General features: G+C 46.5%; 2 protein-coding genes and 1 long non-coding RNA gene across 7 annotated transcripts in view; 1 reads left to right on the forward strand and 2 right to left on the reverse strand.

Annotated features, from left to right (window-relative positions):
- Nucleotides 1-5,481, reverse strand: part of LOC149372723 (alpha-tocopherol transfer protein-like) — a 19,597-nt gene extending 14,116 nt beyond the window's left edge. Inside the window, exon 1 of the mRNA XM_089567266.1 lies at nucleotides 5,466-5,481. The gene's annotated coding sequence lies outside the window, so the exon portion shown is untranslated. The remainder of the gene's footprint in view (nucleotides 1-5,465) is intronic.
- Nucleotides 1-23,851, forward strand: part of LOC149372722 (uncharacterized) — a 273,432-nt gene that overhangs the window by 16,456 nt on the left and 233,125 nt on the right. The window lies entirely within an intron of this gene.
- Nucleotides 954-22,216, reverse strand: LOC149372724 (alpha-tocopherol transfer protein-like). Of its 5 annotated transcripts, XM_089567270.1 has the most exons (8): nucleotides 22,030-22,216; nucleotides 18,340-18,584; nucleotides 12,619-12,834; nucleotides 9,977-10,225; nucleotides 9,072-9,265; nucleotides 6,491-6,601; nucleotides 5,466-5,705; nucleotides 954-4,553 (listed from the first exon to the last, which is right to left on the reverse strand). In XM_089567270.1, the coding sequence occupies exons 3-7, from the start codon at nucleotides 12,755-12,757 to the stop codon at nucleotides 5,514-5,516; spliced, it is 885 nt and encodes a 294-aa protein (XP_089423396.1). In that variant the 5' UTR covers nucleotides 12,758-12,834; nucleotides 18,340-18,584; nucleotides 22,030-22,216; the 3' UTR covers nucleotides 954-4,553; nucleotides 5,466-5,513. The 5 variants fall into 5 exon arrangements, with proteins under 5 accessions (XP_089423396.1, XP_089423393.1, XP_089423394.1 ...); XM_089567267.1 differs by having other exon boundaries at nucleotides 954-5,705; XM_089567268.1 differs by lacking the exon at nucleotides 22,030-22,216 and having other exon boundaries at nucleotides 954-5,705; nucleotides 18,340-19,082.

Genomic DNA, 23,851 nt, shown 5'->3' on the forward strand with positions numbered 1-23,851 from the left:
TTAATGTCGCATCGCCGCGCAACGTGAAAACCCTCATCTCTTTCTACTGCCTCTTTTCTCGCGGCCTTGTTGGCGTAGCTATGCCTTCCTTACCTCATAATCTTGCCTACCAACCTTCTCGGAGACTTGTCTTAGCAGAGCTAAGCACTACCAGCAACCATTTGCAAAGCATATATAACCACGACTCGCGAGCAAACTGCAACAACAAAACAAAATATTGTTTGCTAAACGCTTCGCGAACTCAAGGCTTGTAGTTACCAAGATTACCTGGCATCCGCATCCACGGCACTTTCACTGCTGGCATCATGTCCTCAGTTCAACTCGCGAGATAGTCCCTCCTATAGGCGTGTCACCGTCGGCACGCGATCTGTAAATCTGCCCACTGGTATGTCTATGCTGATTTTATAATGTGCAGAGAGTGATCTTTCGCAGACTATCAGAAGTAGCGAATTGTGGATATCTGCGAAAGCATAACGACATCCGAAACATTAACAGCTGAAGAATGCCCTCGAATTCACGTTAAAAAAAAACTGCACAAGCACAATTTGTTTTACCAAGGACTGCATGTGCTAAATGTATTTATTTACCGTACATTGCAGACAGTCATCATGGGTATGTTTCTTTAAATAATACCACCTCCAAAACCTCTCTGCATGCTTGCTTCAAGCAGCAGAACTCTGCGGCTTGAACTGTCACCAAATCATTCCTTTCTGATTTCATTGTTCCCCTTAGACGTACTAAACCATGGTTGGCTTTTTTCACCCCTTGGAACCCAAGCAGTAACATAAACATTGAGCCTGCATAAGCCTGCTGAAGTCATTCTTCGCACCCTTGTCTTTTTTTAGTTTATTTGAAGGGAGTGTGCACTAACACATCTACACCCTTAGTTCAACCGTGAGGCCTTTAATGGATGGAAGATGCAAGAAGACTGCAGCTGAGTAAAATGCAATGGGTGAAGGATATATATCATTTTATTAAAACTGGAGATGTTATAATCAGGTATATTCTCTACGGGCTACTCAGATTAGGATGAAGCGATACATGCACACGTCACTCATGTGTACACCCGCACACGCACATAATTCTGACAGTGCGCGTATGAGTCCTCCGTTTCTGGAAAAATTCGAAGCGGCCTTGGTCGCTTCGAAGGGCACGCGAGTCTGGATTTGTTCATAGACGTACTACCGGGGACAAAAGTGGTATACTCCACGCGGCGGGAGCCGGAGCAACGGAAAACTGCGGCGTTTTGGCGAGCTAAAGCACGAAACATTGAAACGAGCCAAGCGACATGCCTGCTGACAATAAAGGTCACGCATTGGCTGTCTCGATCCCAGATGCCGCCTGTAGATGGCGTTGCAACGCAGTTTTCCGTTGTTCCGGCTTCCGCCGCGTGGAGTATACCACTTTTGTCCCCGATAGTACATCTAGCAAGGCGCGATTAAACATAAGCTTCTTGTTAAAGGATATTAGGGTCGCGCTTGATGGCCGATGATGGCGTTACTATGCGCGTCATCATAGTCAAGTAGTTATAAAAACTACTGGAGTTGAACTGCCGAAAGCATTGGACTGAAATGCCGGCTCGCATAAATCAGGTATATTTATTTATTTTCAATACTTCAAATGCCCCTGTGAGGAGGTTTTGTATGAGAGATGGGTATTCGTAATGGTAGATGCGTTCTTCACTGATATGCTCCAAGTGGTCGTAATTGCAATGGATGACGGCAGCAGCAGGAAAGTCATTCCATTCCTTGAGCGTTCATACGAAAAATGAAGAAAAATGGGCTAATGGACGGGCTGAAGGTGGGTACACGGTGATGGCTGAGACGGCAGAAGTGGCAATGTGCAGGGAAAATAATAGGGTTACCTGGGGATTCATGATGAAATTTATTGAAGAGGTAGAGACGAGCGACTTTTCTGCGATATAGAAGGTTGGTCAGGATAGCTTGCGCTTTGAGTTTATGGTTTATAGGGTTTGACGTCGCAGACCAACTCAGGCTATGAGGGACGCCGTAGTGGAGGGCTCCAGATAATTTCGAACTCCTGGCGTTCGTTAACAGGCTGACATCGCACAGTACCCGGGCCTTCGCTACAAGTTTATTAGTGCTCGGCGTATATAAGTACTCAGGAAAGAAAAAAATGCGCAGCATGGTTTTGGACAGATTCCAGTAAGTTGATGTGGTTAGCTTGGTGTGGGTCCCATATTGCGCATGTGTATTCGAGTTCAGGCCGAACGGAGGTGCAGTATGTTAGTAAATTTACGGAAGGAGGGACTAATCGAAAACTGTGACGTAAAAAGTCGAGGACAAGCGGTTAGCTTCGTCGGTCCGTTTCTTTATGTGATCAGTCCATGCAAGGTCGGCAGTAATTAATTCTTTAGCATCTGTAAGAAGTTACGGAGCAGAGGTAGAGCCAGAAAGAGTGTTTTCCTGGATTGTGTGAGTCTTATCACAATACCTCATCCATGCGTCCAATTCCATCGATTTGCGTAGCATCCATTTAAGCCTGCGAGTAAGAAAAGTTACCGGCTGCGATACAAAGTGATGCGGCATTTCTGTGTCAGCAATATGGTTTCAGTTTTCATATTTAAAATTAAAATATTAATATTCTCCTTTTAATCTACTCTTTTCGATTGCTCTTCTTCAGATTTTTTGAGCATGAGCTTCCTCGGGCCGTAAGGGTTTATTATCGTTTTCGCTGCACTCAAGAATATTGTTGCTCTCTCCTTCATTTTGCAGCCTCTGCTTCGGCCGCTCAGAATGTTCGATCTAGACGCCTTTTCTGTAGTGCAGGGATGACAAACGTGGTTGCTGCAATCGCTAGTCGAAGGACCCGGGGTCTCTATCGCAAACACTAGGACACGACCGAGAGCCAACGCGGGCTAGGCCGAATTTTAGTTTTTGTTTTATATATTTTTAGCGTCGTTTTATGCCCCAGGCCATAAAAGAGAAATGGTTATAAGAATGAAACAACGAGGTGTGGCACGGACCGAAAGGCGTCACAACAACCGCATTATTAAATGCATGTTGCGAGCGCTAGTTTTTCGCGCTCGCTCGGGGAAGCTATTGCTGCGTGCCTCCTTCTCTTTCCTTCACCGCAGCGGTGACTAGCGGTTTGAGCATCCGCCTCCATGCGCGAAGTACGGATTTAGATCTCCAGTGCCGCCGTGTATCCACTGGTGATACAAACAGTACACGCTTTCCTCTGGGAAGGTGCTTGGGCTCTTTAAGGTGAAATGCTTAGGAAATTGGTTTTTGACACCACATTGAGAAGGCGAAAACACCTTGTGCCATGGCGCTCTCTGTCCCCAGGTGAGCTTGAGCCAGAAAATTTCAGAATCGGCAACATGTTCTCTTTCTTTCCCTCTCGCAGTTCTCTCTCTCCGTCCCTCCGAAGCGAGCGCTAGTTCCTCTCGTTCGCTCTCCCCCTTACCTATTTCGCTCTCTCACTTTTCGCTCTCTCACTCCTTTCCGGTCGCTACATCCATAACAACAGGTTTTGCGGAGACGTGGGCTATACTCAGATGCTGCAAAAAAAGAAAAAAAAGAAACGTGAGTTACATCCGTGAGTGGTTTAATGCGATTTAATGTAAGGAATGTAGTGCATTGTCAGTTCGAAAAGCCGTGCAGCTTCTCCGCTTGGCGTGAGCCAGGGTAAAGGAAGAAGTGTCCGTCTGCACTTAAATTACCGCGGCGAGCTCTGACTGCCGGCAGTCTTGAGCCTCGGAAGGCTAGGCCCTACAGTCTCGTCGCAGCCCTTGCGCGAGATTCTCGGTGCAAAATCGTGGCTTGAGCCAGTTGGTTAGCACACCATCTGTAAACATATATGAGTGTGAAATTTTGTATCTAGATTCGTAACTTTCTTTTGCGTGCTTTTTGCGGGAAGCGCAGGCGCTTTGGGTTGTCAGTTGTGCGCATATAATCTGTGTTTTTTCAAATAAACTTTCAGTTGTTAGTAGCGCTTGTCTTTGTCCTTCCTTCTCTGTCTTTGTTCCTCGTCGCAGCGCTGGTGAAGTTTTGGAGATTCTCGGTATTCGCAAATCACTGCCACATTTTTGTGGTAAAGTGGCGTTTGTCGCATTACCACCTGCGTGGTAGTGACGTATCTTCGCCTGCGAGCTGCCCCACCTCGATGGACACGTCTGAGGCGTACGGGCGGAGCGCCTACGCGCACGTGTGTACGCTGGAGGCTGTCTGCGCATGCGCGAGGCGCGACGCGCGAGCGGGGCGCAGATATCTGTGCATGTCAGATATCGGCGCCTGCGCACGGGCTCTAGCGCGCGCCTCTGAAGCGGAGTGCGGTTGACAACAATCGGAGGACCGCGGGGCTCTCGGGTACTCTTTTCTTCATGGCTGGAAGCTCTTCAACTTCCCTGAAATTTTCTTAGAATCCTTGCAGCTCCCCAACCAGCTTCTGTTCACGGCTTGACATTTTTTCAGACGGCTCGCGAGGGGGAGCGAGCCAGCACCAGGAGAATGGAGGGGCATGCCACTTTTCGACGCCCGTCGCGGCTTTGCAGACGCGTTGCAAACATCGATGTCCACATCTCTAGAAGGCTGCGATAAAAGATGCACGCAATTTTCTTTCAACTTAGCATGTCTTATACGCATTTGTGAAAAGGCTCTACTTGAGGAGTGAGCTATTCCGCTCTGCAATGAACTCTTTCTTACAATTCAAAGGGCCGTTCTTTCTACAAGCAGTGTATGGATGCGATTCCACTCATAGGATGTCCACTATTAAGAAGAAATAAGATGTGCTCTAAAGCGAACTTGAGGTAAATGAGCGGTTTTGTCGTGCTTGATCAGATACTAATGGCGTAGCTTGTTGAATAGAAAAGTTGCAAGGGGTCGTGTGGTAAAACTCTTAGAAGAGGCAATGGTGGGCAACTTTTCGCAGAGACAAATGCTGAAGTTGGCTTTCGCTTACTCGGGCTGCACGAGCGGCCAGAGTATATAAATCGCACCTCTAAATTTAATGTTCTTTGATGTGTTGCTGTAATTTGGCTGGAAGGTACTCCGAAAGGTACTGTCACTTCAGAGTTTCAGCAACAGGAGGGTCCATTTAGTTTGAAGCTTTACTATGGTAGGGTTTTCTTGAAGGTTGCATTACACATACTCGATTACAAAGCCTATTTCTTTTATGAGGTTGATTGGTAAACGATTCAGGACAGGACAGCAGATAAGTTACGCAGTAGGTGGCTCTCCAAGTACATGGGCTTTTTTTTTTTTTCATTTCGCCTCCAAAATGCTATCGCCGGAGCTGGAACGTAACCTTTCAGCTCGCGCCGAGCTGCCGTACGCTGTAGCCTTCGCGGGTGGAACCTTCAAGTGGGGTGGCGCCTGTGTTATTTGAGGCCATAAACGTTACGGTTGGCACTCACTGATCATTTGATGTACCTGCGGTAATGTTGTAGTAGGCACAGACACTACGCTGTCTTCCAGCCGACAGCGGCCACATAAAGTGCTTACGTAGATCAGGTGGGGCGCGCAAAGTGTAAGGCCCGCGTCACTCGGTGGTTAGGCGCCATTCTTCGTCGCTTTGAGGTAACTGTACGAGTTCCATTCCTGGAATAGCTCGTCTCTCGACTTCAGCTCCCGCTCCACGTAGCCGTAGTCGAAGCTCTCGTGCGTGCCGCCGTATTCCTCCGGAATCAGGTCGTCCGGCACAAGGTTGTGCAGCTTGTTGACATCGTATCCCAACAGACGAACCTGGAAAGGACGCGCGAAAATGTCATTACTCCTTTTAGGGGATGGTCCGACATTGCTTTCTTTCTTTGCAACTTCTCCGAGTTTATTCATTACTACGTTGAGACCTTAACATCACAGCTGTATAGCACAGCGCTAACTACCATGTGGCATGCAGTCATTGTGTTAATAAGATACACAAATTTAAGTTCGTGTACTCTTGAGCCGACATCTAGTCATGGTGACGAGGCTGTAAACGTTTTTATGGGAAGATGCCGAATTACCGCTGAATAAACTAAGACTTGGGTGAGGAAGCAGCGGAAATTAATGGCGAGCTATGCTAGTTAATTTAGAGAACAACTAATCTACAAATTGTTTTCTGCAGACGCAAAAAAAGAAAGTGCGGCGGAAGAGCCCGAATAGGTAGGCTGAAACTGAAATCTACTTCATAATGTCCGCCCATCCCGCCATCGTGTAGAATGTCGAGGAAGGGCACATAATCAAGTTAGCCGCAAAGGGAAAATTGCAGCAATTAAAAACTTCTCTCGCGAGTATTCTGCTTCAAACGAAAAAGACGAGCTTAAGCAGAGTCGATGAATAAGAACTGGTCTTCTGACAAGGCGTTTTGCTCGAGCGTGTGCACATCCTGCTACATGCTGCAGCGATTAGCTTTCTAATCTCTACTGTCTTTTCTCGTTGAGAAAAAAAAAACTATTTTCACTTTTCAAGAATGTCATGCCCCGTAGCAATTTTTTTCCGTGAGCAGCCGGCATGTAGGATAGCAAAACAATGTAAGGGACAAATCTCACCCTTTTCACCAGTTTTTGTTTCAAAAAGGGCCTTGCAATTGCGAACAAGACGTCGAAAATGGCGGGGTTGTTGATAATGTAGACTTTTTTGATCCTTAGAGGGCAGCAGTCCTAAAGTAAAAGGAATAAATGAATGTCAATCACTTGTCGTATGCATGTTTTTCTTTTCCGGAACTTTAAAAGAAGTAGTACGCTTCCGTGGAAATCCCGGCTGGAAAACCTATTGAGTAAATGACAAACTGAGCATGGCTTCGAGGAGATCCTGACAGCAGAAACATGCAAAACTGAAAAGGTTAGCTCTTGATCGAAAGCACAGAAACGAAATCTTGGTGGTCAGATGATGATGAAAGGCTGTTTCAAAAGAATGAAAACACATAATTGTCCAATTTAACACTCAATTTGCTTTCTCGACTGAGGTTTACTTTTCTTTCTGCATCTAGCAAAAGAAAATTGTGAATCACAGGCCAGAGCAAAGCCGCTAAAAAGAAACAAAACAGAATAAGCAAACGTTGCCATTCATGCACGGGGCTTAATACGTGGTGAAATTCTGTTTAGCTGCTTCCATTTTTATTACTCTTTCCTGTAAAAGCTTGATTGCGTTGTGGGGAACCTGTTTCCTTCATCTCGAGGGGGGAAATTGCATTGTAAGTGACACAACAGTCAGTCGTAGCCCGGCGTGTGTGTTATGCTTCTGGGCAGGAAGGAGCGCATGAGTAATAAGTTCCACTGTCCAGTGTGGCTGCGACGGTCTGCTTTCAAGCAGTGAATTTTTCGCTTGAAACTTCACTTCCAAAAATGAAAGCAAAAACGGAGGAGATTGTCTATGTTTCTAAAGAAGAACAGAAAAAGAAAACTCAAGGTAGTAACTCCTGAAAAACAGGTTTCTGTATGGTTAAAAGGTTCTTTTGCGAAATTGCATTTCTGTGCGAAAATTTTTCGACGCCATTGCAATATTTCAAACAGCTTCGAGGCAAAGCCTGGAGAATGGGCACATTTTCTCTCCTGTGCAGATACATCACATGGAATAAAACCTGAAATATTTTAAACACAAAGTAAAAAACGTTCTAATACGCTGCACACGCGTAGTGAGGCTTGCAAGGACGATGCGTTTGCAGCATTTTAAAGCGAGGTGGTGAGACCCGGAGAATAGACAGTACACTCTGGGAGATGCTTCACGGGAACATTAAGACTCTCGCGGAATGTACAGATTGTCGCACTTACAAGCAAAACCTGAACACCGTCGACGCAGTTGTAGATAGGAGCAACACAAGACAGTGGATCTAGAGGAGTGAACACGACTAGCACAACTGTAACGAGCCAGCGGGAGCACAGCTGCCATAGCCTTGTATGCACGTTGCTTGCAATCGCTATGCTGAGACCAGTTGAAGCTGAAGGCGAGTGGTGGACGGATGGTATGGACACTAGCGTGCCATATTACTTGATGGAGCCCTCCACGTGGTGCGAAGAGGCTTCAAGCTTTTGAGAGCGAATGCAGATGGAAACAGCGAGTGTATAACCATCTGTGTCGTTATTCCCTTCGAAAGTAACTCCCGAGGTAAAATAATGCCGCCTGGACTTCCACGAAGGCCAGGATTCTAAAACTATACGGCTTCCACTATCAGCAGCAAGATGTGCCGCAGGTGCCGTATCGCCGTGTTTATAAGCTACGCATTTAGGCGGGGGTGCAGACCCACGTTGTAGTTTTGTTTCATCGGTCATCAGTAACACACCTTTTCAGCTTTCTTATTTTCTCTCTCATTCATTTTGCTCCATTTTCATCTATGAGCATATTATGGCTGAATTCACTGAGCCATTACGACTTCTTATCTCTGGCCTCTCACCTGTGCAGACTCGTATGATGTACGTTTCCTTGCTTACCCTCTTATCAAGGAGGTTGTCCAGGTTATACGTCGTCGCATAGCAGTAGTATATTTACCCTAAAAGAAGCCTCAGACGGTGTCATCGCTCTAGCAGTATGTGAGCACCTTCTGACTAATCAGAACGGAGCGTTGCCGTGTTCACTGCTGGCCAACGATATTAAGGTCCCATCTGTGTCCATGCGCTCAAGGAATTTTCTACTTTCTGATGTGGCAGTGAACCTTCTCACGACGTTCGGGGGATGGAAAGGTGGTGGTGGTAATCACGGTCATTTCTTCTTTATAGAGGTGGGAGAAGTGTTTATATTTTTTTATTGTTTATCTTGTTTTTCTGCGCTTCCATGCCTCGAAAACCGGGCTCTCGTTCTTTAGCACTTTCATCGGAGCCCGCGCCACTGTTCGTCGTCACTTGTGATAGATGCTTATCGAATGTGAAGGTTTTCATACGGGTATTCTGAAAGAAAGCGCTGCAAACAACTTTCCTTGCCACTAAGGGCTCAGTGCAAATATGTACCTTCGAATGGCTTACATCGTCACTGCTATTTTGGGTCGCAAGAGGTAGGGGCGATCAAAACTACATCCCCTATGCGGTTAAAAACGCAAAAGCTTCTTCAATTAAAGAAGGGTTGCAGTGACGCACAAAACGGAATACTCAAGGAGAAAGACTTTTCCGCCACCGAGAGACACGAGGTCCCTCTACTGACCTGAACAAGTAGTAGAAATTTCTTGATCATAAAAGGGGTGTAGTGAGCCAGATGATAGGGTCTGAGGCCCTTTATATCCAACACGATCACAGCACCCTTCAACTGGATCTCTTCCTTCAGAATGACATCCATAGCGTGCAGTATGCCCACTCTGTAGTAGTCATTCAGCGAGCAGACGTCCGTGTTCCAGGCTCCTGAAAAAATGCAATTAGTACATGTTGGTCTTCAATAAATGTGGAGGGTGCAAATGGTGTTACAAGCACAATTTAGGAATCTCTAACTTTCTCTCTCCAGAACGAGAGTACTCTAAACTCGTGCTGTTCTTCTTCGCAATCATTATTGTCTCTATTACTGGTCAAATCCGATAGTTTCTTTGAACGATGCGCTCTGCTGTTCTAAGAAGCTGATATAGGATGAATGCCTTAGAGTTGAGTCAACTGATGTGCGGCCTCAAAAGAAAGAGTTCGAAAGTGTGATTCTCCTCAATCACTTACCCTTCCGACATGTCATCATTAACATTTAGTTCAGTTGTGTACCACGAACATAAATTGGACGGGATAGCTAAGATTTCGCCCAACACGCAGTCCAGATTTCCACCATTCTTAGACCTCTTTTCACCATACTGTAGGCAACTGAGCTAGGTGAATCGCGAGGTTTGAACGTTCTTACAGGCGCAATAACTATGAAAGGGAACAGCTTATTAACCTGAAATCAAGAATGTTGAAGGCTGTATTCCTGTTTTTTTTTTATTTTCATGTAAATTCTCGAATATGAATATTCTGTGTAATATTGCTTTCATCTCGATGCCTAAGTATACATAATCTTGGATTTTGAGGCTAGATAGGTGCCCACTTTTCGTGGCTATGCTGTACGTTTGCGTACGTGCCCTCTTCTATCTATCTTACCGAATTTCAGCATTATTGCTGGTCTTCCTTCGGGATCCGTCTTTCGAGACACGGTCAGCAGCCGATGCTTTCGGCAGGTGGCGTCAAAAGGAACGCGGTGCAGACTCAGATCGTCAAACATGTCCGGGTTGTCTCTTCGGGCTTTGCAGTACGTCTTCACATTCTTGAAGGCGCACAGGACGTCGTACTTGCGGGCTCGTAGAAAAGCAAGCAGGAAGGCTTCGTCCGAGGGGAAATGAATGGGTTCGTCTGACCAATGGAAAAGCGTGAGAAAACTAAGTTAGGCAGTGTCTCATGCAGTGAGCAAATAAAAACAGCCAGCCTAAAAAGGTGAGTATACGGAGAGAGCATTAAAGGGGCCCAGAAACACAATCTTAGTTAACTGTTTTGCCTGTTGATTGCATACAGTGAGTTATAATGGTGTTATTAGCGTCGGTAATACCGCGTATATTCCGTTTTTTAATATTTTAATGTCCTCCCAAAAACAACTTCATGGCTCTGATGGTGTCGCCACACAGTGGCGGGTTTTTAGCACCGGATATGACATCACCTGGCGCGAACTTGATGGTCGGACAAACAGTAAATATACTGCAAATTGTGTGAATAAATAGAGACACATTTTGTCACCTGTCTGCGTTTTATATTAGATCAACAAAAACAACTTGTTTGTCTTAGATAAGAGCCCTGCAAAGCAAGTAAAATAAAAATACACCACCAGGGGCGCTCTGGCATGGAAACGACGCTGCCAGTCTCAGCAAGAACGAGTTACAGAGAGGAGGCAACCATGGAGTACAAACTTCCGCGACGTGCTCTGGCTGGCTGTTTTGATTGGTTGCGCCAGGTGCCGTCATTGGGAGAGCGAAATAGGAGCGGGAAGCCCCGCCAAAATCGAGTTGAGGGCAGCGTTTTGTTTGCTTGTATTTTGAAATTTCTTCACTGAATAACTCCCGTTCCTGTGCATCGATTCCTGTAATTCTTTTTAGGTCAGCATCTGTGTGACATAAAGAACCCACCTGAAGTATAGCCGGTATCCCCGCAAGCAGTGTTTCGCAGCCCCTTTAAGCCTTCGCTCGAAAGCACTGCTCCCTTCATATGCAGCTACATGAGACCATATAAACTCAAGGCAATGCGATAACTACCGCGGTACTTGTAGCACCAGCTACATGCAGCTACATGAGACCATATAAACTCAAGGCAATGCGATAACTACCGCGGTACTTGTAGCACCACATATTGTTACCTAAACGAAAGCTCCGAGGACTGTTCGAACATTATGGGTTGATGCCTCCTGCGTTCAGCACGACGTTTTCTTTAATACTGAGCAAAACAAGAAATTTTGAAAAACAGTGAACCAACACCAAAGTCGGGCTACCCAGCCGAAGGGAAGGCTATGCCTAACGCAGAAACGCAGACATGACGCCACAAACATTATCGACAACTCTCTCGCGCACGTGTTAAAGAGGTAAACTGAGTATTGGAAGGTATTATTTCGTTTAATAAATGCCTCTAAAGAAAGGACAGAAAACAAGCAACTTTTTTTTAGTTATTTGCGGTAAGCGCGGATTTGGTACCAAGACGCAGATAAAGAATGTGACTTAAAAATAAAAATATTAAGGACGACAACAACCATGGTAATGCGGATGGTGAGTGCTTGCTGATGGACATTGTATTTTTAATATTGTTGCATATTTGCTTGGAATGCGGCAGCCACGCACGAGTAAGCGACGATTGTGGTTTGGTCTTGGCTGGGCTACAACGGTGCTTCATACTTTGAGGAACGTGTTGTCGCGGACTTGTGCGTTCACGGCCAACATCGCGAGAGCGTCCGCCTTGCGCTCTTACGTTATGGCTCTATAGCTCTTACATTCAGCATGCGAATAGCTTGGTAAGCACGATGATCCACCCCCATGGCTTACAGAAACAGCCCAGCTCAGCGCCAGTCATTAAACATCTCGCTTTCTTATACCTCTGTCAAGCGGGCAAGTTAAGTGCACTTACGGGGAGTGCGCTTCAGCATCCCGAGTGACAGTTTGGGCTACGCGGTGCTAAACGGAAAAGCAAAGTGCACTCGTAGTAAAAAAAATGGCGTCAGAAAATGAGCGGAATTTCTGAACAGGACGATGGAAAAGAAAAAAAGACATATAATATTTGATTCCTTACTGTTATAGCGCAAATAAAACCAGGTTCAACAATTTTTAACGATGAAAAAGAGTGAAAATAGAAGAAAAGCCAAGTCCAGCCAAGACTATCCAGAATTTTGACAACAAACAAGATGGCGGCGGGCATCGATGTTGCATCTGATCACGTTTACTTGTTTTGTTTCTTCGCTTGTAGCTATAACCAAAGACCTTTTTTCTGAAAACAGTGTTACAGCACGTAAAATAAAGTTGTAAGTACTTTTTATGCACTATAAATTTTGTACTATTGGAACCGCTGGCGTCGAGGCTACGCACTCGGCCAGCAAAGTGTGGTCCATGAACGCACTCCTAGCGGAGTGCACTCTTCCGCGAGTAACACTCCACTTGCGTCGTTTAGATGCAACAAAGTGTACTTACAGCGAAGTACACTCTCCGTAAGTGCACTTAACTTGCCCGCTTGACAGGGTTATTACAGTGTGTAAGGGGCACGTCTTGTACACTTACCTAAAATAAGTTGACGCAGTTGCTTCAGTGCCTGCCGTCTTAATTCGCTTGTTTCTCCGAATTCCTTGAGCGCAAGATTCTTGAATTCTTCTGGCAGGTCATGAAGAGCGAGTATCGCCTCGCTCTTTCCGTTGTTCATCGCTCCAGCAGCTTTTGAAGAGTAAACTGTGGATGGTGGTGTTGACTGGATTTTACACTCCAAATAAATCTAGAAGCCTGAATGAGAGAAGCATATAGAAAAAAGCATCGTACAATATCCTCCAATAATCTGCACATTAAGGATTTTTTTACACCTAAAGCTGGAGGTGTCCAACGCTCCATTTAACGATGATGTATTAAGAACAGAACATGCAGGAAAACCTAAAGGACGTGCTTTTTGACAATACTTTGTCCAATGACGGAGATTTCGAGCATAGAGAAGCATGTTCTTCTCGCAGTGTCACAAATTCTCGCGACTAACGGCTACCAAACGCAAGCAGTAGAGAGGCGGAGGCTGTTCGCGGTTACATTTAAAGCCAGCGATAGAAAATTTAATATTTTTTAAAGCCCGTTCAGCCCGTGTGTGGTGCACATGTGTCAGTACGGCCGCTACAGCGAACGTAAACAGGGGAGGCGAGTTTAATACACTCTACACTTCATTCAGGGCAGGGGCTGAGGGAAGATACAGGCAGGGAGCAAAGGGTATAGGGTATTTACAAAGTTGAAAAGTAAAAAAAAATAAAAGTGATAAGAAGGACGCTTACCAAATAATGAGTTCAGACAGAAAACAGGAAGAATACACACCCACCGCGGTGGCTTAATGCCTTCGGCGTTCGGCTCCTCGATTCCAACGTGGCGGGGTCGAACCTCGTCCACAGTGGCCACATTTTGATAGAGGCGAAATACAAAAACGCCCGCGTTCTGTGCAATCTAAACGCACGTTAAAGAAACCCAGGTGGCCTTAACTAATCATGAGCGCTCCACAAACGCGGTCCTCACAGCCATCGTGAGTCGTTTCGGCACGTTAAACCTCACATATCGTCGCTAGGGCGAATACAGAGGTGAAAGTTTACAACTTTACAAATAATCAGGCAAAAATAAGTCCAGTAACAGCCTCCACGTACTGGGTCGAGACGACGGCTTCTGGCGGGGCGATCGTCGTCCGGACGCGTGCTCGTTGGCACAGGACACGGAACGAGGAGTCGCGTGTTCCGACACGGAACGACGTCGTCCACTCAACCACCCGACCGTCTTCCGTCGACTGTGGCTTTCCACTCTCCAGTAGGGTGCCTTGATGTCCGTGCGCCTCTGCTTTCAAGGTGAGGGCACCCTTTGTGCCACCCCGCGCCGCCGTTTCTCCCTCGCAGCGGCATGTTGGGTACCACGTGCCGGTCGCGTACGGTGCGCTATGCGTGTCGCGTGGTTTGTGTGCGGTCTCGTGACGACCGGAATAATACGACTGAATTGGCAGTATGCAGTACGTAGCTGTTTCGCTCACAACCATAATATACTGGCACTTTTGAGTGCGTTTTATGCATGGTGCAGTCGCTGAATGGTGGACTGCTATGTTCCCCAATCACTGGCTGCACTGAAAAAGGACAGCGGTTATTTGGTGTTCCTTCGCAGTTGTAATTTAGAGTGCCATGGTCGCCGAATTCAGTAGAATTATGCTGCATTTGTTGTTCGAACGCAAGGACTATTCACGGGGCCCTAATTTTCTCGAATATGCCAGCAGCGCGGGGGATGAACTGTCAAATATAACTATTTCTGCGTAGTTAACACCCGCTTTTCCAGCATTATTTTGGATCCCTTCGTCTTATCACTGCCCCATATGTGCAGAATTCCACGCAGTAAGGGCAAATTTATCTTCCGAACGGTCCGTTGCCACACTGTCTGAGGAGTAAAGCTGTGGCATGTCTGAAACCAATTGGTCAAACTTTCTCAACTGCTTTCTCAACAACTTTCTCAATAATGCAGACGGTTGAGTTTCCTCTGAATGGAGTTGACTACATGTAGATGGATGATACGATGAGACGACGTTTTGCTGATTCGTAGTTGCTAGGTAGCCTTATCCCAGGACAAATTTAACTCACACATTTATTTTTTCTTTTCAAAACTTAAAAAAATTATTAAAAGCTACCGATTCACAAAGTAACCTCACAAAATCAGCCTCTGATAACCGCTTCGTGTGAATCCCATTATCCTTGCCCAGCTAAACTAAAAAGGGGGAGTCGGAGCAACGCTTCCTCGCTTCCGCGGAACCGTCGGCGGCAGTTTCCAAAAGACGCTGGCTTGTCACCTCACTCAGTCGGGCAAGGCAATAGAGATCTCATTAAGGTATGGGTCTAGGCTACTTTGAAAACAGCGTTTGTGGCTAAAGCGCGCCGAAAGACACGGACGAGTCAACAGTACAGACAAGCTCTCATGCCTTCAACTCATCAAGAGAGGCAAAAAAAAAAAAAAACGTAAACTCTAGAAAATGTTTGCCCAGAAACATGCGTGGCGAATTTTACTGATGTGGCTGCGTGACGCCAACGAAAAGAGCCTTCTTTTTTTGTAGTGGAGGAAAAAGCTCCCTTCGTTGGCGTCACGCCATAGAGTTTCTTACTATTACCTAGAGGGAAAGCTGGCAGCCCGTCTATGGGAGTTTGCATGGCGACCCCTCGAGACCACTTCAGCCACCATGGGCGCTCAAAGCATCATGGGGCGGTGAGCTACTTTTTGCGGAACTGCAACTTTTGGCCAAAAAATAATAAAGAAATAAAGCTGTTTGATAACTACAAACGTCCTAACATTCAATATCTGGTCTAATGATTGCAACAAACGAGCAGAAAAGCATTTAAGTGCAAAGTTTGCCCAAAATAAGAGACGACTCGCTCTCCTATTGGCCAAGTAAAGAACACTATAAAAACTAATATTTCGTAATTAACAGGCGCACTTTTAAAAGTAAATATGTTTTAAAAAAAATGTTGTTGCTTAAGTACTATAAGAGGTTTTTAATGGCATTTCAGAAAAGTGAAACCTTTTATTGGCGTCGTGTGTCGTCGCGTTTTCACTACTATGGGTTTTGCACACTGCGTTCGCGCGAAAGTCGTCTGCGCACACACGAACAGCGTTTTCGGAATGAAACATCTTAGTAGTGCTACTCCGTGTTCCCGAAAAATTACGACTGTGCCGCAACAAGTTGCTCACCGCCCCATGATGCTTTGATCGTCCATGGTGGCTGAAGTGCAGCGCCGCCAGCTTTCCCTCTAGGTAATAGTAAGAAACTCTATGCGTCACGCAGTCGCGACTTGTTTGCTTACTGACGCACAGAATGTAAGCACGCGGCTAGGACATTCGTAGTGAGCTGGCGCAAAGTAGGGGGAGGGGGGGGGGGGGGGGGGTTAGGGGGGTTAGAGTGCCTTCGTGAAATAAAGATAAATAAACTGAACAAAATGCTTGACGAGAGCTCACATACAACGGACCTAAATAATATGGATGCCTAGCTGGAAACGCTTTTCTCGTCAGGTTCTGTAGGAAGCGCTCGGCAAATTTGGATGCGGCCTGGCAAGTTTTAATCCTCGCCTCCCCTTGGCGCAATCAACTGCAGGACGATTGCAGCTTTCTCGGCCTACAAAACATGCGACTTCTGACGGCAGGGTGCAGAAGGTTCGACGCGCACTGAGGCTGTTGCACAATGATGCGTCTCCAATCGGGAGAAGAAAAGCGGCGGTGAACGCTTGAAACATGCAAAACCGAGGCGAAAGTATACGCAAGTTTGACCATTGGGCCACGCTTCTCTGCTTGAAGTAAGCTCGTGTGGTTAGTGTGATGCAGCAGTCGGAGATCAAATTATGAGGGTCTGTCGTGTTCCCTGTTATTCTGCCCACTCTGGAAAAGGGGCAGCGGCTATTTCGCTTTGCTCGGGAAGTGGTCGGAGAAAAAGAAAGGGGGAAACACAGGTCAGGTGAGACGGCTGTAAACCAAGAGAACTCCAAAGTATGCGAGGCAAGGCATGTGAAATGCTTGCATTCCCGAACAATGTTTGCTTTAGGCGGAGCTATAATGCGCAAGATTAACGTTTCATCATGGTAAACTTCTCGCACTTGACTTTGCGGCGAACGAGAAGCTCTTTGAATGGCAGTCTTTAGCGAATATGCAAATTCAGCTCCAAATAAGTAATTCTCTTTGTTTTCAAAGTAATGAAATGTAAAGCGTCCGGATAACAAGATTCCACTGCAGTATGAACGCTCATCGTGAGATTTTAACGACTGTTCACAGGGCACCGAGTTTCAAGGCAGATTAGCTGCGAAAGAAGGCATTTTTTTTTTGCGTGACTAACTTTGATTCACTTTTTAAACAATCTATGGCACCAGCCTGTCTTGGAAGGACACCAAATTTGCGGAATTTCACGCGGTAGAGGCAGTTTTCTGTTCGAAAAAGTCCGCCGCCGAATTGCCCCATTGTAGCCGAACGGGAGAATGGGACCGAACATGCCTCCGTCGAGAGCGGTGTCCTCACCCTGAAAGCAGCACTGGCCATCGAGACACCGTACTCTCCCGGGCCGTGAGGCCTCCTCTACCCCTCCACTGGCCCCCCTTTTTAAGAGAAGGGGTTACTCCAGGACTTCGCGGAACGGGGACGTTCCGGCGCCCACGTATTTGCCGGACCGGCTGAAGCCGTTAACAAGACCGGCTGGTCAGTGACTAAAGGGGAGGTGAAGGACAAGCTGAAGGCACAGCGCACGAAAGACAGGACCTTAGTCCTGGCTTTCGTGCGCTGTGCCTTCAGTTTTAACAATGTACCGAATAGCCCCAAACAAATACCTTAGTGAAGGAAAAGCGTCTAGGGAGCTGAATAAACCCCGCTTCCTCGAGCTGGGAGTTGTGCGCAGTCACGCATACCATAGTGAATATGCCACACGAATGCGGTACGTGACATGCACAAATAATTGACGCCTGAAATTTATCCACACTTTTCGATCGGTCAGTTTAGGGGCCGTGAAGTCGGCTGAAAGTGTGGTGTGCTTGTATTCATTCATGTAGGTAACTCATTTAACCCAAACACTCTGAATGCTGTCTCTAGAAAACCGCCGTCATCCGGACAGGAATCGCTGTTGCATCATGGCGTCAGTGCAGTGTATTTTCATTGCGTGCATTTAATGCTCAATAAATTCAGAAAATATGCTGTTTTTGCATGATTGAAGTGGAGACTATGAGTATTTCAATGTAAATTGGTCCGCCCTGGAGAACTTTGATATCGTCTCGTACCCGATGATCCCCTGAATGAGCTACATTGAGCCGCAGGCACGGAATCTCAGGTCCAAGGAATCACTCCGTCTACGCGTTATCTGCAGGCTGTTAAGGTTATTGCGTGAATGGATGCTGCAGAGTCATGCCACGCTCGGTTCATAGATTAAAGCACCGATTCAGCCTCGAGTACGTACCAGCCCTGGCGTATAAGTGGTAATAAAAGTAAAAGATCCGTGAAGGAAGCAAGAGGGGCCGGGAAAAACTGCTAATAGATGAAAATATGTTCATTATCGACAACGCAGATAACAAGGGAAACCCTTATTACGAAGTGTTATCGTTTCCCTGGAACGAATGATTCGTAAAACTCAGTCCACGTCAGTGTGCATGGCTAAAGGAATAAAAAAAGACAGCGCACACAAATGGCTTCTTTGTCAAAGTTTGAAATTAGCTAGCAACAACTAGGAGCAATAACTTTTTTTGTGATGAAAGTAAAAAAATCTGGACGTACCTTCAACCTTCCAGCAGCAAATACCGGGCTTCGGGTTACGTCTTCACGGTGCAGTTCAATCGAAATGTCACTTGCGTCCCAACTTCACAACCACCGACGAAAGCGTAGTTCGCGATGTCGATACCCTCAGCAGCTGCGGTCACCTGATGCACTGGACGAGTTCCGGCGTCGCGTTTTCTTCCTACTGCTTGCCAAGGGCATGACCCCCGAATGCCATGAATGTAAACGCGAGGCATTGGTGCACCCTGTGTGTGGAAAAAACTCAAGGGTAAAATTAAGCCAGCGTGCTCTACCACCGCGACCCTGCGATCTTCCTCCTTCTTCCATATCGCTGTGTGTGACTAGCGCCGAAGTATCGGCATCCTCTCCAGAATTGCAAACAACTAAGCATACATACGCCTATGATATGACCAACCTCCTTGTCGGAAGTCGCTTCTAGTTCTTTGAGCAGGGAAGGGACGCTGTGCTTTCTTTAGGTTTTGTTATTTTGCGCGATGCATTAAGCGCACTCAGATGGGCATATTTGAAACATTAGCTCTCAAGGACGAAGCACGGAAGAGGAGAACGACGGGACAAGCATTGCCATGTTTAACACAGGAAAAAAAAAGTTCCTTTGGACTAGCAACTTTCTTCAGTAAAATAGAAACCTCAGCCGGTTGACGGCAGTTAGGCGTATCTCTAAGCGTACGTTATTTCTCTTTATCGCGTGACTCTCAAATATTGCCGACTGCTACCATCTGGCCCAGACTTGCATGTACCAGCACTCATGTGGGCATCGAACTCTGTCAGTTGCAAGTGTACACGTACTACTAAAACGCTGCACAGACAAACCAAGGTAAGTCTACATTAGTTATAATATATTAATATGTCTATATTATCGACGAACGCACGTTGCAAAACGCTAATTCAGGGGTTAATCTGTGAATGTGCAATTTGCTTGCTACACTTTGCCATTTCCTATCGCACGCGTGCTAAGCCAAGGCACGTAACCCGCGAGCGAGCGATTCCGCGCAAGAGAGAGCATGCATGTCTGATTCTTTGCACAGTATGACTGTGCGTGGCCCTTTAGAGGTAAACAAAAATAAAAGAGATGGAGAAACCGAAACAATATCCTGCTTCTGGGGGGTCGTCGCAGATGACGTGCGCCGGAACCGCTCAGGGTTGTTTATTTCCATTTTCGTAAACACCGCAAGCTTGAAGGAAGGTGATCAAGCCGACGTTATGAGGTGCGTGCAGAGAGTGATCGTCTACACCTTGGCACCGGTGGAAGTGATTGCACGTGGATCCCGGAGACTGGCTAGCGCCGAGTCTCAGCGATGCGTGCGCTGCGCCTCTCGTTATTATGCGGCCTTACGCAACTGCGCTTCTCGGGATTCATTTCCGCTTTTGAAGTTTCAGTGCTACCAATGTCAGCTGCTCGTGCTTTTTTTCATGGTCACCGTATACGGCCTCGGAAGAAAACGATTGAATTTCGTCTAGATTTCGCATCACCGCGCAACTTGGGTGACGGCAGATAAGGAACTCAATTATTCCCTCTTTCAAATAAACAAGATAGCGCATTATATTAGAGTCCTGCTCGCTCAAGGGTAGCGAATCGGGTGAGAAATATGCACTTTCCTTCCAGGATCTTTTGAGTGCAGCCTAGAGCCCAGCGCCGACCATTAGCAAAGCACTTTCGTGACCGCGCGGCTATCAGCGATGATGACACCATCGTTTAGAAGGCGCTCCGCGCACTCACGGCTGACGCTGTTGCCAAAGCCACTTGACTTCCGCATCGCCAATGCTCTCGGTGTTCGGCTTCACACGCTGCTTTCCGCTGACAGTGTTGCGATCGAAAAGTGTGGCCATTGCCTCACGACGCGTACGCAGGTGCTCGCTTGTACGCCTCTTGTAGAGTAACGCTGCCAGCCTCTATAACGAATTGCGAGACGTCATTTCTGCCTTTCGTCCATTCGACAATGTGGACATCGTTGCTGGTTCGGTGTAATCGTAGAAGAGATAGAGAGAGACAATTGCCGGTGTCACTTAAGGAACTTACGTGCAAGTAATGTGGGAGCATCGGAATTCTATTCCAGTTCTATTCGAATTGTATTCCAGTTGTATTCAAATTCTGTTCCTGGTATATTCCACTTCTATCTATGCGTTTGTAGTTGGTTTGGCTGGATGTACTAGTACAGACAATTAATGGATAAGAGTTTGTATTTTCCCGCCTTCGATAACATCACACCGTTTCTCCAATCGCGAGTATTGAAATGCGGCCACATTTTGGGCGTTGCCTGGTTTTCGTGTCGATGAGCCTTCTAAGGCTTTCGTATTAATAAAAGAGACGAAGGTAATGAAGGTCACTGAGAACAACATCCGCTTTCAAACGCTGGGGGAATGAAACAGCAAGCCTAATAATTAAAAATAAACAGAGCGCCTATAACCGCACTTTGTATTCACAGTAACCCTTTACCGTCCAGTGTCCTGAATTCGCGACATACTATTGCGCGCCGTGTAATCATTTCTGCTTGGAACTTGTATATAAGTATTTATGTCATCGTGCTTGCGGAAGTCAACATCATCTTTCGAAAATATTTCTCGCCGCGTTCAGAAAGTTGGTCGCAAAAGGGGCGCGAATGTGTGATTCCCAATCAACGTTCATCTAATCGTATGGTGTCTCATATTTAGACTGATGTCGAAGTCAACGACAGACCATTAAAATGCAGCATTTCAGCACAGAACTTCTTGATTTTGGTTTTTCGCTATCTCGCGAGAATCTGCATGGAAACGCCATTTGTTAACCTCGGTACCAAATAGGCTGAAACTGATTCAGCTGGACAGCTTGTTCGTTTCTCCCGACAGTTAATGTCTTAGCGCACGCTTTTACGAGCCCAGTTTAGTGAGATATGAGCGCGCAGTAGGTGCTGTAATTCCACGTCTTTCTTTGCAGCCATCCGTGAAAAACGCTTCTTTAGGATCCCGATTAAGCAAGCGGCTTTTTTATCAAACCGAATAATGAGCTTCGATATAGCGTGCATTCGGGTGCTTAGAGAGCGATGGCGGAGATGAGAATCTTAACTACCATCAACTTGAACTGATTGCCTGCAATATCTAAACAACCAACGTCAATGCCCTTTGATCAGAAAGACGTATCTTATGACTCTGCTTTAAGTACATAAAACTGTAGCTCAGGTTCCCTGCCTAGCGAAGGCCAAGATGCACATTCCCACGTCCGTCTTCAGTCTTTGGTGCTATTCGGTTGTTCCACGAAAGATAAATTGCCAAAATGTTTGCTAACAACTGCACATGCTTGTTGATTATAGTTGGTGGCGTTCATGAAGTTTCTTAATGTATCCAGAGGGAAAACTGGCGGCGCTGCACTTCATCCACCATGGAGGGACGCAGAAAGGCGGGAAAAAGAGGGTTCGTAATTGGCTTGGCTCTAGGGTTGCATAAAACGTGGATTCAACCGAAAAATCGCGACTGTTCTCAATGCAAGGTTCGGAAAAAAAAGCTCTGAAAGCTTCCAAACCGGACTAACGCCTATGTCCCACTTGCATTGAATTTATTGCAGAAAGGAAAAACCCGCCATTGCAATAATTTAATCTGCACACAGAGAAGATCATCGCGGCACAGCTACCAATTCTAAGTCATAAAAAGCGTTTGCAGGCCAACACTAGTGACGTCAAATATGAAACCTCCTCTTACCAGCATTCCTGCGAAGGATCAAGAGCTCAAAAGGTAATGTTGAGAAACTTGACGGGCGCAATATTTTACTTAGCCTACGAAAAGCGAGAGCACAAGAGCGGGATGATTGTTTATTTTTTTGTATCTTACTCCTTTCCGGTTTGTGTTCCGACCGAAACTGGTTTATCTCTGACGCCCCTCACACCGCGCAGGCCCTAAAGCTACTTCGGACTGTCGCGTACGCGCATCTCCAGTTCGGGCTGGAGCCGGCGAGCACGTGTGGAGCATGCGATAGGCCGTGTGCTATCTAAGTGCAAACAGGATCATTATCAGCCAAGTGCTGCACGTGAGCTGTTCTGCTTTCTCCGGAGCTTTGTCGGTCCTTGAGTGCTCCGTCACGTGCCCAGCGATGGCCTACTTTCGCTTACTCCCTGACTCAAAGCTTGAATACAGTTTCGTTTTTTTGTGCGGGCGTGTATTTTATTCCATTTATTCAGACTCATGCTTGGATGAGAGCAAGATGAGGCATTCTTTAATGAGTACTGGAAATGTAAGGCTGGTACCATACATGGGCGGCTACTCTAGATGAGGATTAAAGAAGAAGCGACCCACAGACTTGCACAGTTCTACTGAACTTTCACAGGGAGGATATATAAGACCGGCGTTCCTTATAAATTTTTACTCGGATCCCGCTGTACGTAACACTAAAGCTGCGGTACATCCAAAATCCAATCGCCAAGCTGAGATGGAGTCTCGGCGTAGACTGCGCATTCAATTTTGAGAATGAACGCCTTATGGTCATGCATTCCTAGCGACAATGAGCGGCACACTTTAACATTTTGCATGCTGCGCTGGCGAATGCGGGCTCACTTTGTGAGGATACTTGCGTTACGTACGTCGTTTCAACACAGCGCGTGCCTCGCGTAGCCATTATGGTCGACCGGCCAGTGATTACGAGAGTGTATGCATAACTTGACTATCTGTCTTCCCTAATAGATTTGTGGTGTAAGCGCATACTGTGCCGATAACGCAGGCCTTTAGAACGAGATAAACGGCTCACCAGGGGCTTCCCCCTCTGTCGCATTGCAGTGTCAAAGGTCGCTACTGTCACAAACATTTTCTAACGAAGACTGCCCGTGTATTTGCCTTACTTTTTTTTATTTCGCAGCCAGCCACCAGTGGAGTATAATTTTGGGAGAAGACTCAGCGAAAGCAGTGCGCAAACCTTGTTCCTGACGCGTTCAAGATTTAGGTGATACAGGAAGTGGCTCTCGAAAAGGGAAATCAAAATCCTTGTGGCAATACTTAACGTATGAAAAAAAAAATTGTAGGATCGAATCAGCAAGAATTCCGCTATGTGCAAACAGCCGCCGCAGTATCTCAGTGGTCATGACGCTCGGCTGCTGACCCGGAAGACGCGGGCTCGATCCCGGCTGTGGCGGTCCCTCATGCGGCGTCCCTCATAGCCCGAGTCGGTTTGGAACATTAAACACCATAAAACTAGAAGAAAAACCAAGCAATGTGAGAAACAGAAATAAGACTAGGAGAACGATGGCCAAAAGCTGTTCTTTCATGACGTAACCACTGGGGGTTAAAGTGTGAGTACAGTCGGAGAGCAGCACGAAAAATGAGGACACTGATAAGAAAGGCAAACGCCCGCCATGTGTTGTCGCTTCCACTCTTGATTCATGCTTTCCCCCCTATCTTGGGGAGATAAATATTGAAAGAGTGGCTCAAGTTTTGCTCCTCGCCCAAAACCCAGACGAAGACGCGCTGCGGCATCCTTTTCTCCGAGGTGCTGTCGCACTTTTTTCCAGCAGTGAACTCAATTAAATCGTGTCAA

The sequence above is a fragment of the Amblyomma mixtum genome, chromosome 1 (genome assembly GCF_055824585.1).
Source record: "Amblyomma mixtum isolate Tamu chromosome 1, ASM5582458v1, whole genome shotgun sequence".
In the NCBI taxonomy this organism is placed as follows: domain Eukaryota; kingdom Metazoa; phylum Arthropoda; class Arachnida; order Ixodida; family Ixodidae; genus Amblyomma; species Amblyomma mixtum.